The 14,827-nt window shown below is 36.8% G+C and overlaps 1 protein-coding gene across 3 annotated transcripts; it reads left to right on the top strand.

Moving 5' to 3' along the window:
* Positions 1 to 234: 234 nt before the first annotated feature.
* knl1 (kinetochore scaffold 1) lies at positions 235 to 14,317 on the top strand. Of its 3 annotated transcripts, none has more exons than XM_023415149.2 (32): positions 235 to 366; positions 1,241 to 1,275; positions 1,420 to 1,456; positions 1,591 to 1,650; positions 1,753 to 1,835; positions 1,923 to 1,978; positions 2,063 to 2,087; positions 2,187 to 2,224; positions 2,331 to 2,383; positions 2,555 to 3,260; positions 3,669 to 3,721; positions 3,993 to 4,557; positions 4,777 to 4,829; positions 5,093 to 5,627; positions 5,952 to 6,004; positions 6,516 to 8,756; positions 8,938 to 9,067; positions 9,203 to 9,261; positions 9,352 to 9,450; positions 9,537 to 9,652; positions 9,897 to 9,987; positions 10,108 to 10,224; positions 10,312 to 10,399; positions 10,516 to 10,578; positions 10,670 to 10,709; positions 10,801 to 10,905; positions 11,201 to 11,301; positions 11,535 to 11,594; positions 11,785 to 11,894; positions 12,104 to 12,225; positions 12,620 to 12,745; positions 12,974 to 14,317. In XM_023415149.2, exons 2-32 carry the CDS (start codon positions 1,247 to 1,249, stop codon positions 13,068 to 13,070), a joined length of 6,111 nt encoding a protein of 2,036 aa, XP_023270917.1. In that variant the 5' UTR covers positions 235 to 366; positions 1,241 to 1,246; the 3' UTR covers positions 13,071 to 14,317. The 3 variants fall into 3 exon arrangements, with proteins under 3 accessions (XP_023270917.1, XP_023270915.1, XP_087032385.1); XM_023415147.2 differs by having other exon boundaries at positions 11,529 to 11,594; XM_087176259.1 differs by lacking the exons at positions 5,093 to 5,627; positions 5,952 to 6,004 and having other exon boundaries at positions 11,529 to 11,594.
* Positions 14,318 to 14,827: the final 510 nt, after the last annotated feature.

Below are 14,827 nucleotides of genomic sequence, written 5' to 3'. Positions count from 1 at the left end.
CGCCATTTCCTGTATAAATAAAGTACATTTACGATACTTGGGTCGTCAAATTAATGTATTTGTCAATTTAAAAACGTCATTTATAATTTTGTACGCTTTCTTTTGTCGAGATTACTTTGCTGCAGAGGCCAAATTTAAACAGTTACAAGCGAAGAGTCAGAATGCACTGCGCATGCGTGGAGGCGGCTAAATTCAAAACTCTAGACGTTAGCATTAACGCTCGTTGACGTTAGCCCCAGTGAGCAGGTTTGCATACCGACCCAGCTAAAAATAAGCGACATGAAAAGTATTTTAAATTAATTAACAACTAATAACAAAGCCGTATCCCTTGTAAAACTCGAGGGATTAGCTCGTAACAACTTCAAGGTATGTCCTGTAATTATTCTATGGTTTTCCGTTGTTTTCTTATTCATATTTCGAATGGCAAGCTAATACGAACGTTAGCGTTGACTAAATATGCGCACTTTAAGTCAGTGTTATATTCCTGCCAGCGAGGTCAATAATGTTTAGTTTGTTTTCTATGCTAAATGAAGACCAATTTAAACTCATTAACGATTTTAAGAAAGTGTTTTGCGGTGGTATAGTTACCGTTTGTTGACATGGGGGAAATCCATATCCACCTAACGTCTTAACAAAAAGCATATAACTAATGTTTGCGAACTTCCACGTTTTCCTGATATCATTGAGGCACAATTAACTTATTATCAAGACTGAATGACAGACACCTGTATTATCATACCGTGGAGGAAATGTTCTTTTTTGCACTAACAAAACCTGTTTCTGAAAAACAGTCTTTGTCAACGAACTCACCCACCAAGCTGATTATTTATTTGGTGCCCAAGAAAAGGTTATTCTTGCAGTACGCCAATAAAAGTTCAGGCAAATGTTGCATATACAGAACTGTGCAAAAGCTTTAGGCACTAAAAGTAACGTGAGTATGCTTTCAAAAATAAGGTCATGAGTGTTTAATATATCAATAAACTTAAAAAGTGCAGTAAACAAAAGCAAAAAAATGAAATCAGCATTTGCTGCATCCTTTAGCTTTGGTACTGATCAGATGCTTCCCTGATGCTATTCTTTGAAGGATAAGACTAAACATCTGTGCCTAAAGCGCCTAAAACCTAAGCACAGTAGCTACTGTATGCCACTGAAAAGGCCATGTCTCATTAACTTAATTTCAATTATATGCTGCTGAAGCTGGGATTTACAGGAATAAAACCTTGTATCCATACTTTTACAGTTGAAGATGGAGTCCCAGGAGTCTGCAAAGAATGAGTGAGTAAAAATTATGTTATTGAAAGAAAGCTGTCTATACATTACCAGAAGGCCATGGCATTAACATGTGTCTTGTGGTATCGCTGGATTCACTTAACATGCATGCACACCAGAGCTTACAGTGGTTCATGTTTTGCGTTACAGTGAAAGCAGTGGATTCTCCAAACGGCGCATTTCCTCGGTCAGTGCTATAAATAATTATAAATAACAAAAAATATACATATATTTATTCTTTTTATTAGGTCCATATCATTTACAATTATTATTAATATTATAATAATTATTTTATTTATGTTTTGTTTTTTTGTTTTCCAGATTTTAAAAGCCCCACGGAAATCAGCCAGATTCCCTGACCCAGAGCAACAGGAAAATGTGGTAAATGGATTACTTGATTTGTGAATTCTACCTGATAATTACAGTATAATTTTTTTAAGTATGCATATTAAACTTTTTTATATTGTCTTTACTTTAATTAAGGTGGAATGTGCCAGACCTGTGGAAAAAAGGAATTCAAGAAGAGTCAGTTTTGCCCCTGCCAACGATGTTCTTCTGTTTTCAAAGTGAGACACTAGTTGAACCAAAGTCATTTCATTCTTCATATACAAATACACTGATATTTCATCCCAATCAATACTTTAACTTTACAGGGATGTGAAAAATGCCTCTCCTGCCCGAAGTCCTTTACAAGAGATAATGACAGCAAGTATGTAATGTAGTAATATTTATAAACACATATTTCCCATATTTATTAAAGCACCTTTTTAATATTTGCCCTGTTATTTCATAGCAGCGGCAGCAACCACACAGAATAGGTAAGGTGACTTGATCCTTTCAAGCTATATTCAGCTGTATTTCAGATGATAATTTAAAATTTGTCCTAACAACATCAATTTATATTATATTATATCAAGGGTCCAGGTGGTGGAAGATGGGACTCAACAGATCATGGGTAAGGATATCAATGTTTTTTTTTGTTTTACTTAAAAAAACAGTTATTACTAAATGCTTAGATAATCTGTTCCTTGCTATTACTGAATTCAAGTCTCCAAATTTAGGAATGGCAACCCTTTTAAATGCCCCTCTACATGCTTCTCAACAACAGGATAAGGTGAGCTTAAAGTCACTCCTCAATGATGCTTTGTTGTTTTATCAATGTTGTATTTCTTACCACTGTTACAGTACCAGTACATGGTTAAACTGCTTTGTTATAATTATATTTCTTATAGTATTATAATGCTCAATGAATATTGACTGACATAAAGTAACTTAACTTCACCAGGTCAGCTTTGATACTGAGGAAAACCTTGTGGAGAAAACAGTGATGTTTTCTACAGATGAAGCATTCATGGACATGACCCACAGTCACACTATAAACATTGCTAGTGATGCAACTATTGCAGACATTTCCCTCCAAAACTATGACGCTTTACCAACTGGTGGAGAAAAAACAGTGATGTTCACTGCAGGTGATGCATCCATGGATATGACCCTTAGTCGGACTTTCAACATGACAAATGTGTCCGTATCACTACCGACTGGCAGAAACATGGACTTATCCTCATCAGTGCCTGGTTTGGATCCAGGATTTGAAAACTTCCTTGCAAGTCTATCTAAACCGAGTGCCACCGTTGAGACAAACAACTCCCTTGCCAATATTAAAACACAAAAGGCTGTTGTGGACAAAGAGAATCAGGTTCCACCTTCAGTTTCAGCTATGAGGAAGAAGTCACAAAATGCTTCCATGAGGACTGGGGAATCATCTGATGGCAGTGTACTCTGTCCAGAAGTTAATGTTAGCATGGATATGACCGAAGCTCAAACTGGCCGCATTCTGGGAGTCACAGATGATGACGATCCTTTTCAGTGTCTTTTCCCCACAGAAGACATGTATGCCCACTCTAAAAAAAGAGTATCACAAACGACGGAGATGATGAAGACCAAACAGCTACAGAGCAGTAAAACCCTGGGATATTCTGACCCCAAAGGTACTGAAGTTTCTATCAATTAAACTGATTATTGGGCTAATTCTTTCAGTACTACTGTACATACTGCCTTGTCTTGATACTTAGCATCATAAAACCAGAATTTCAAATTAAATTTTTCTTAGATGCTCGTATAATTTCATAATGTCCTATAATGTTTCATTCTCTATGTGTGGAATAGAACTGATTATGTGATCATTTGAAATGCCTTGTGCATAATTTGAAATGCCTTGAGCATAATTCTCATATATCTTATATTACAATCATATCTCATTTGTGATTTTTTTAACATGAACTTTTCAATTTTATTTATTGATTATTCTCCAGATTATTTGTTATTCTTTGATTAATTGTTTTGTCCATAAAATATCTATATATCTAATTCTGTTATATTTGAATTTTCATATTCAGATATGACATCCTTGAAGAATCCTTCTCTACATGTTTCTCATCCAAGACACAAGGTGAGATTTTTAATTATTTTACTTCGTTGTCTGAAAATTATCCTTCATACTTTATTGACATCAACTGAAACTAATGACCATATGAAAAGTACAACATAAAATTATATGCTCAGTTTTTGGAGAATCAGCTCATGTACTGTATATATGAGTTGCACTTCACATGCATCAGTACAGTTTTCAAAATGTTCTGTTTCAATGCCCATTAAAGATTACAGTTGAAAGCAAATTTTTTTTGTGAATATGTGGTAACAAAGTGCCTTTTCTTCTTCAGGTCAACTTTGATGCAAAAAATGAATGCAGAGAGAAAACAATGATGTTCACTGCGGATGATGAGTTTATGGACATGACTCAGAGTCACACTGTTAACATTGCCCATGGTCCATTAGCTCTTCAGCAAATGTCAGCAGGTGGTTTGGATACCGGATTTAATAACTTCCTTGCAAGTCTCTCTAAACCAAGTGGCCCCACTGTTAATCCTGTGATTGAAAGAATGGTACCATCTACTGCAGCATCCTCTAAAGACACTAACACAAACAGCTCCCTGTCCATGCCTAAAACGCAGAGGGCTGATGTAGGTAAAGATAATCGGTTACTAAATACAAGCCACAGCTCTGGAGAAACATCTGTTGGAGGTGCAGTCTGTTCTGAAAATGACATGAGCATGGATCTGACTGAAGCTCAAACAGGCCACATTATAGGAATCACTGGTTCAGATGATCCTTTTCAGTTTCTTTTACCCACACAAGACATGTACCCCCACAGTGAAAGTCTGAAGAAAGCAAACATGACTTCAGCACAGAAGAGCAGTGAAGCACTTGGATCATCTAACCGTACAGGTATGGAAACCATAAAACCTCTGGTTTATTTTGAGTAAGTAACCAAAATCAGACCACAGACCACTTGAACAAAACATGACTGTTATGTTGGTAATGTAAATTATGATGTACAGATTTTAGTTTAGGACAAAGAACAACTTCATAAAGTGCCATAATTTCTATTGTATTAATTTCCCAAATGGGGGAATTTGGTTATTTAATTCTCTATATCCACGTTAGGTATGGAAACCTCATTGAAGCCATCTTTAAAACCAAAGGTGCAAAGACATCAGGTGGGCTTAACTATTCACTTACTTAAATTATGCATGTTTTTTTTGCAGAATAAATTATTATACAGCTTACTTGCACTGAATGCTTTCAAACAAAGTTAAATTCTTATAGCTGTATTTGGTTTCTACTTGTTATACAATATTGGTTCACATATCCTGACACATTTGTTATTTGCCTTTGAAATAAACAAAAATGCTTTAAAAGGAATGCATAAACATTAATGTTTTAAATTACTTAAATTGATATTCTTTTTCTTCACCACCAGGACAAGTTGGACACTGAAGATGACTACAGAGAGAAAACAGTGAGGTTTTCTGCAGATGATGCCTGTATGGATGTGACACAAAGTCACACAGTCAACATCACTGATTTCAAACTGCAGTCACTCCAAAATCTGGGCTTTTCACCTTGCAGAGAGAAAACTGTGAGATTCAATTCAAATGATGCAGCTATGGATATGACTGAGTGCCTCACTGTAAATATAGACAGTAACTTAGTGTCAGATTCAGTTTGCCCTGTGGAGACACAAGAAAGTGAGAAATATGGTCCACCTAAAGCTGCATCATCCTCTAACATTAGAGACTCATCAGATGGGGCTCCAATCTGTCCTGAAGGTGATGTAAGCATGGATATTACTGAGGCTCAAACAGGCAAAATTTTAGGAATCGCAGATACAGATGATCCTCTTCAGTATCTTTTTCCCTCACAAGACATGTACTCCCAAAGTGGTAACTTGAGGAAAACAGAGATGACTTCACAACTGCAGAGCAGTGAAGTACCCGGATCATCTAATTTTAAAGGTATGGGAACAACAAACCTTTCAAATTGTTTTGTTTAATTATAACTGAGCCAAAATTAGACTTTTTGGACAGTCATAATAATAACACCACAAATCAAAATGTAACATTTGAACTAAAGAACAAATAGTTTCTTTGAGAATGTGAGTTATGGTTATGGCTTTAAAAGTAAAAATTGAATGTGTTTATGGATGATGTTATATTTTATGTAGTGTTTTCCTGGTATATAGAATAAAGCAATTGAACAGAGGTTGTAATAAATCAACCATTAGACACTTCCATGGTGTCTCAATTAAGTTTGATTAAAAATGTCATGTCCACATTTAGGTATGGAGAACTCTTTGAAGACTTCTTTAAAGACAAAGATGCAAAGACATCAGGTGAGCTTTAACTTTCTGATAGTTGCTGGAGAGTATTTATTCATCAAGGGCAGAGAAACATGACTCCAAATGAATTCTGATGTTTATGTATTTATTGAATGTGTATATATATAATTATCCAACACATTCACCCTAACAATTTTATAAGATGATAATATGTGTGTTGTGTTTTCAGCTTGTTCTATATCGAGTTAAAATCGGTTAAACCAGCTTTAATTCTTAATAATTGTATTCGCTGTATTCTCTTTAGTGGTATGTTGAAAGGATTGCATGTATTATTTCTTTCAGAATGGCATCGCAGACTTTTTTTAATTTTGTTTGCGTTTTGTTTTTGTTTGTTTTGTAATGGATAGTGGCGCTGGAGTAATGAACTAATGGACACATTAATTTCCCCTAGAGGATGAATAAAGTATCTATCTATCTCCATCTATCCATCTGTCTATCTAAATGATGCTAACTCAGAATTCCATGAAAAGCACATTCATTTTTCTCTCATGACTTTCTCCCTCAGGTCAACTTTGATGCTGAAGACGACTGCAGAGAGAAAACAGTGAGGTTCTCTGCAGATGGTGCAGCTATGGATGTGACACAAAGTCACACGGTCAACATTGCCGCTCATTTCGAACCACAGCCCGACCCAAACTTGAACTTCTTACCTACATGTGGAGAGAAGACAGTGAGGTTCACTGCAGATAATGCCTGTATGGATGTGACACGAAGTCACACTGTAAACATTGCCTCGGAGATTGAAGTGCCATCACACCAAAATGTTGATCGTCTGCCTATTTGTGGAGATAAAACTGTGAGGTTCACTGCAAATGATGCAGCTATGGATGTGACGCGAAGTCACACTGTAAACATTACAAGTCATCTGGGACTCCAGTCAAACCAAAATATGGACTTTTTACCTACTTCTGGAGAGAAAACAGTGAGGTTCACTTCAAGTGATGCAGCTATGGATGTGACGCGAAGTCACACTGTAAACATTTCCTCTGTCTCTGGACTGCCATCACACCAAAATGTCGACCCTGTACCTACATGTGGAGAGAAAACGGTGAGGTTCACTGCGAGTGATGCAGCTATGGATGTCACAAAAAGTCACACTGTAAACATTGCAAGTAATGCAGGACCAAAGTCACACCAAAATTTGGACTTTTTACCTACTTGTGGTGAGAAAATGGCGACGTTCAGTGCAAATGACGCAGCTATGGATGTGAGACGAGGTTGCACTGTTAACATAGAAAGTCATTTGGGACGACAGTCACAGCAAAATGTGGACTTTTTACCTACTTGTGAGAAAACAGCAAGGTTCAATTCAAATGATGGAGCTATGGATATGACCCAATGCCTCACTGTAAATATTGCCAGCAATTCAGTTTCAGATTCAGTTCTTCCATGCCAAGAATCAAACATCATATCCACCAATGGAAACGCAGATTTGCCTTTAACTGTGAGGAAGAGAGAAAGAAGCAGATCCTCGTCAGTACACAGCCTGGATCCAGGACTTCAAAACTCCCTGTCTAAGATGAGTGGCCCATGGACTAATCCTGTGATCACCAAAGCAGTTACTCTGGCTGCGCCATCCCCTGTAGAAGGTGCCAGTACAAATGGCTACCTTCAAGTGCAGAAGCCTTTTTTGGATGCAGAAAATGTAGCTCCAGGTTTTGTTCCAGCTCCCATGGAGAAGCCACAATATAAACCCATGACAGACTGTTCAGAAAACAATGTAAGCATGGATATGACTGAAGCTCAAACAGGCCACATTTTGGGACAAACCTGCACAGGTAAACTCCCTCAATGTCTTTCTTCAACAGAAGAATCCTGCCCCAATTCTGATCATTTGAAGGAAACCGAGGCAACGTCACAGCAGAGCAATGAAGCACTGGGTTCATCTATCCCTAATGGTGTGGTAATTGCAAACTGTCCAGATTCCACTGACTTGAGTGAAATTGCGACCTGGAAAGAACCCGGACCAAGAAATAACACTTCTTTATCACAGAAGATTGAAAGTTCTCCCAGTGCTATTGACCAAGATGCTGATATGTTATATTCACGGAAGTCTAGACGAATGAGTTTAGCTGATGTCCTGTCAAAAGTAAGGCGTTTGAGCCACATGATAAATACAGCTCCTGATACTATGGCCATGGAAAGCTGCACAGCACCTTTGGCTCAGTTGGACCACGACTTGGACAAAAACTCAAAAGACGAAACGGCACCGCAACCCCTGCCTGTACAGGAGCCTGAACCTGAAATGGGTTTGGTAAATAGTCAAGATAATACACAAGCTCAGTGTCTTACACAAGAAGAAGCCTCAACTACTACTACTCCTTTCAACTTGAAGACTAAACAACTTATGTCAAGACTCTCAATGGGAGGCTTTAAGCCGAAACTCCCCCAAAGAAGCAAACCTGATGATCCAAAGAAGGTGAATTCTGTGGGAGACCGTACAAAGACAATAACTGTCAATGTTACTAATCAAATGAGTGATTCTAACAACGATGTGAGTGATATTTACGATGAAGAGCTTGGAAGTTATGAAGATATGTCTGAAACGCTGGACCCAAGGAGTCCCCAGAAAGTCAGTGAAAAAGTGAGTCATTCCCAGGAATTCAACATCGATGAGCTTTTAGAGGAAGATGTTTTTGAAAAGGACCTTATTTTTGCTGTCAATGGAAAGAAGAGGCCTTTGCCAAAAGATGACAATAATATGGAGGATGAGAAGAGAATGAAAGCATCCACTGACGTTGAAATGGTAAGTCAAATAACAGTCACCTCTCCTCAATGGCAAGCTAGTACTTAAAGTTTTGCTTTTACACAGAGAATTTGCACTATATTACATTACAATTTCTTTTTTTTTTTTTTGAAGATATTCTTCTTTTGTGTTTTTGCATTTTCCAATTGTTTTTTGTTTGTATGTTTATTTGTTTTGCAAGGAATTACAGTCTCATTTTGTGGAGGGTGATGGGAACATTAGCACAGCTCCGAATATGACTACACACACTACTGATGGCTCCAGCAGCAGTCACACAACCAGCATCAGATGTGAAGCTGCATTTGAGTCCAGTAAGTTCTTATTATGGTTTCAAATAGATGGGATGAAGTTCCTTATCCTTATCCCATGTTTTTTCAACTTAATTATGCTTCCTTTGATACAATTATTTTTACTGTGTTTGTGAAATATATTTCCTTATTTCTCAGCTTTGAAACAAAGCCTGTTTGAATCCCAGCTTGAAGACTATGCAAGTGATGAGCAAAAGGTATTTTGCTGGCATATTTTACAAAAGTATCAGTGAAATCTTAACTCCTTAATGAAAGTTATTTAACTGTCTTCTATGTTTTGATTACAGAAACTGGATGATGGCACCATTACTGTGTTAGAGTTCTTTAAACTCTTTAACATAGACTTCGTCATCCATAATCCTCGGCAAAGTATCCTTCCTGGCAGAGTAGGTTCATCTTTATTAATTTTTCAAGATTAAAAAAAAAGAAACAGCCAAATGCAGTGATGTGACCATTTGTTTTGTTTTGGCAGATTTTGTCAGACACAGATCGCTCACCAATGGATTTACTGAAAGACAGGCATATTAGCCGTCCTAAACAGATGGTGTACGAGACAAATGTCCTGAACCTCACAGAAAAGGTGGAGGGGTATGTACGCTTCAGATTGTATAAAGATTTAAACTATTTGTCAAATTGGAGTGAATGCCCTTCAGAAAACTCTTACCAGCGGATTGTCATAATTCACAAAGGAATTCTTTGTTCACAGCTTTGTAACGCGGAACATCATCTTTTAACAGTGTGCCAGAAATCACAGAATCAAACTTATAAACTTATCTCTGGAAACTCAGATATTACAACTGAAACTCTAAATCAGGCCTGTTTATGTCCACAGGTTTAAGGTGCGAATGCGGGACCTAGACAAACCCCTGAAGATTGTTAACAGACCTTTGTGGGAAGAGATGAGAGATTCTTCAGAGAAAGGGGTATTAATGGATGGTTAAGTTTATTTATAACTGCAATTTGTTTTCTTGATTGTTACCATGATGACCACAAATATTTCTTTTTCTGATTCCCCATAAATATCCATCTGTCTGAATCCACAGCTCAAATCCTTCGGTGTAAAACTAAAAGAGAGAAATAACTTCTTCAGAAAGACGAGCAAAGCTCAGTCACATGAAATGAAGGAGGACCTGTACTCGAATCTTGTGCAGGCTAATCTGGTAAGAGTCGTCACACAGAAATACTCAATTACTAACATTTGACATTGTTTTAAACGTGGAAGGTAATTGTCCTTTTCATCTTTTCAGGAGGAGCAACAGAAGTTGAGAGGAACAATTGAGAAAGCAGATGAAATGATAAAAAGTCTGGATGACTGTATTTGTGAATTAGAAACAGGTATAGCTACTGTGGGGAAATGAGCCATGGCTGTCCAGTTTCTGATGCTTCCATATCTCTGCAGTTTTTATAAATGTAATTTAGCTTTACCACCTTTCTATTTTTCCTTGCTTTAGAACTTGCTGCAGTTGAAGAAAAAGGCTTTGAAGATAAACCAAGTCTGAAATCACGTCAGGAAGGTAACTTGGGTTAATCATCTTAACTTTTATTATTGTTTTGATATTTTTCACAAGCTTGAACTGGTCACTGTTTTGTTTTGTTTTTTTACAGAAATTAAGAAAGTCACTGAAGTTTTGGCCGATAATGAAAGGTTAGTTGAGAATATTGTTAAGGATCTTTTTCATGTAATGTCTGACAGAAATGTAGACTGTTTCTTATTCTTCTCATTGTTCCTGCCACAGACAAATGTCTGAACTGGAGTTGCAGAAGCAGCAGGATTTAAATAAAATCAAGAGGCTGGAAGCTGAAACGAGGAACTTCAAGAGCCATGTCACCGTGCTGCATATGTAGGTTTAATTGGTTTTCACATGTTTAGGCTTAGGCCTTGCTCTCGAAATATGTCGGAGCTCATTTGCAAAGAGCTGTTGATGCTGACCCTTGTCTGTTCTTTAAAGTACACACATTAAGAAAATCCCCCTTTCATTTTACTATTTTCATCTCTGTGTTTTCTGTTGCTCTCCTCAACTCTTTATTAATGAGCCCCTGAGCTTATTTCACTCAATGCTCTTTATGGGCTTTATTTTCAGTGTTTGTACACAAATATATTCAAGTTAATACCTTTTTGTATGTGTCTTACCTCAGGGTGAATGAATGGAGGTCTGGAGAGAAGAAGGACAACTGCATAGTCTACACTTTTCTCCATGACACCATGCATCTGCAGTTGGCGTATGAAAAATACAAAGGTGAGATTTTTTAAATATCATTATATAGTCTAATTAATAGTAGTTAATACTATTTTACTGTAGTTTAACATTTTGAATTAAGATGTTCATCCATTTGTACAGGCAAAAAAGAAAGAAAATATACTTGTTGCTTTTGTGTAAACTTAGAACCTCATCTTTTATGTCAGGAAACAATTTGTCATTAAAACTAGTGTTTACCACCCAAACTATTTGTGTTTTTATTGAAGGAACAGGTGCTGATAATCAGTCAGAGAGGAAGATATCTCACATCACCTTCAAACTCCAACTTGATGGTGAGAAAAAAACAATATCTACATATATATACATATATACTGTATATATATATGTTATGGGTCTCTATGCTATCTGACTGCCTTCCATGTCCTATTCATATTACTTAAGTCTTCCAATCTTTCCATTGGCATTTTAAGTATGGAGGACATAGCTGTAACTGGTAATTTGTAATTTTTGTTTTCCAACTAGATGAGAAGTCGCAGCCCCATGCCCGCCTCGTTCACAAACTACTCTCTCAGTACATTGAGAGTGAAACCTCATGGGTGGAGAAGTATCCAACAAGTAAACATGTGCCAAAGGTATGCGCAAATGGAGAAACAACAAAGATCCAGGGTTGGATGTTGTTATTTTTAATTTATGGCCAGTTTGATTAAAGTTCTGTTAATTTGTAGTCCAAGAACAGATATTGTACTTTTTTTTTTTTTTTTTTTTTTTTTTTTTTTCTTATATGCTTAGTTGAGTCAGACAGATCTTTCCTCTGATGACTTTTGTCTCCTGGTGTATGCAGCTGCTCCATGACGTTGGCCTGGTGGTGAGTCGCTGTCGTCTGCTGGGAGAGGAGCTGCGTCTGCTGAAAATGTGGGGAGGTTTAAGGCTCGACATCCTGAACATCAGCTGTGTCGACACTCAGTAAGACTTTTGAAAGATTCCTTACCTCTGTGCAATATTAAGCACATTTTAAAGCTGAATTTACCTTTAAAGTTTAAAATTTACCAACATTTTTTGAGGATCAGGATATGAAACTGTGATAATATCATCAGGCACATTTTAATTTAAAGCATCTCGATACCTTATTTCCCCATTTTGACAAATTTGAAGTCCAAAACCAACAAAATGGCCTCAAATCTGTCACCAGATTGGTACTGTACTACCGAACCCTGCTCCAGGCAGTGGTACTTATGGGCATTAATAACTTTAAACATTTACTCAACATCACATCAGGAACAATTTATATCTGGGCTTAAATTGATTAATTAATTTTCAAATTATCACAATCGTTGTATATCCTGTTTTCTTCCTCCAGAGTGCACATTGTCTTCAGTAGTCTCAAGAAATTTTCCAAGTTTGAGGTGGTCCTCTCTGTCAGTTTGATCAACCACCTCTGCGTCCTTCAAGTAGAGAGCTTTAAGAACGTGATCGGAAGCTCTGAGTAAGTATGAATTTTATTAATTGAAAAATTTAGGACCTTTAAAATAAGGAAACTTTTACTCTTGACATCCAGGTGGAGGTACATGCAAATTTAACACTTACATAAAGCAAAGTGTTGTGCTAGCATAAAGGCTTTGCTGATAATCATATGAAGGCTATATTACACAGTTTCTTTAAGGGCCAGAAAGAACCAAACAACTAAGAATAATATTTTTTATTGGATTTGCAGGATCAAACAGATTGAAGAGATCGTGGCATCGTTCAGTCCAACAAAGAACCTCTTGACGAAGATTGTCAAAAAGATTCATGATAATCTACTCTGTTGAAACCAGGAATATGTTTGAAATATGTTTTTTCTCATAATGCAACTGTACCCGTTAACAATTCTCATTTTGCAAAAACAGTCATGGCATTTTGTTAAAAAATACTTTGTTGTTAGAACATGGCAACATAACACATGAAAAGGGACAAGATAAATAGTCATATTGCTGGAATACAGCAAATCACATCAGTTTCAACTATAGTTATGGCATTACATTGTTGCCTTACGTATATTATATAATTGATCAATTTGGCTTGATTTATATTTGCTCAGTGATTATGATTACCATTTAAAATATTAAACAGTCGTCTTTCATTAGTTGGAGTGCAGATAGTGCAGCTTGTCCTGTGCAGTTTCCAGAGTCACCTCCGGATGGTGAACATAGACTTACAGTACCTGGTTTTGTCTGCAGGTGCATGCATGCATATGTATATATCAGATAAACGCTGTATTGTATCTTTGGCAGAGCTGAACATATGTAAATATATTTCCCTTTATCTTCTTCGTTGTGAATCAGTTTCTACAGTCTCTTTCAAAATTTGAAGAAAAGCTTTGTGCTTCTTTGTCTTTAGAAAACAATAAATGTAAAATAAATTTTTTGTACTCGGGATTCCATTAAAAAAATATGTTTACTATTTTTTCTGTTCCTTGTTGTCTCAGCTGTTTTTTAGGAGGAGGGGTGTTTATTTTGTTTTTGTATTACTTTTGGTGATTAATTAATACGATTAATAAACATGTGTAACTATATTAATAATGTATCATTTATAATAAAGATCAATCTGCTGACTGAAATCTAAACACAGATGTGGTATCAGTGTTGATCAGTGGATGAAATCCATCAATAAGCTTTAAGATGTGACTGATGTGACCTCCACTGACCTATCGACTTTATAGGCATTCACAATGTTTGGAAATCGTTCCCAGTGCATAGAAATGATTGTAGCATCTGAAAATGTAGGTTTACATTCTCAGCACTGATTTCTGTGAGCTGACATCCTGTTTTCATTTTTTCATTTCTGCATGTTATGACTTTTCAATATATCTTTCACTATGACGACCACGTTATTGATTCATGCTGTATTTTTTGCACTCCAGTGTATTCTCAGTAAAGGGAGGTTCTCTTCATTACCACAAATCCTACATCTGACACAGTCAGGGGCCAAGCAGTCAGGGTTCCTGTTTCTCTTGTGCTGCAACAAATGCACAGATGGTGTGTGGTTTATGTGTATAATTAATAAAAGCAGAAACATATGTTTTTGTGTTGAACTTTGTGTTTCTATTTCCACTCATACAAACATTCAAAACACTAGACATCAAAATGCATCATCAGTGTCGAGCTCTTCTCCTGCTGTTCCAGGGTTAGACATCAGATGGTGCTATGGGCTTGTGAAATATATGATTTGTCCCAATGCCACTGCCCACCCTGAGTGAAAACTATCCTTGTGTTAAGTTCCTGTCATAATGTTGACTTTTAAAAACAAGAGGACTTTTAAGGAATCAGCTGTTTTTTTTCTGATGAATAAATGATCTCTACAGAGTTTTGTGGCGCGTGCTAAAGCAGTGGTTCCCAACCTTCTTCCTTATGACGCCTTAAAACAAAAAGTCTCTACCTGCTCCCCCTTGTCGCAGGTGTGTCATTAGTGTGGATACAAGTTTAGAGCAGTTGAACCAAAAAGTGTTTCTTCTCAGATTGTTTCATTTGAAGGATTTTAGGAGGCCCTAGTTACCTAGTATTTAAAAAAATACCTTAATTTTATGAAG

The sequence above is a fragment of the Seriola lalandi genome, unplaced genomic scaffold (genome assembly GCF_002814215.2).
Source record: "Seriola lalandi dorsalis isolate HSWRI2012SDOR001 ecotype SW California unplaced genomic scaffold, Sedor1 jcf7180002054544, whole genome shotgun sequence".
Classification (NCBI taxonomy): Eukaryota; Metazoa; Chordata; class Actinopteri; order Carangiformes; family Carangidae; genus Seriola; species Seriola lalandi.
This window is presented reverse-complemented; position numbering and strand designations above follow the sequence as displayed.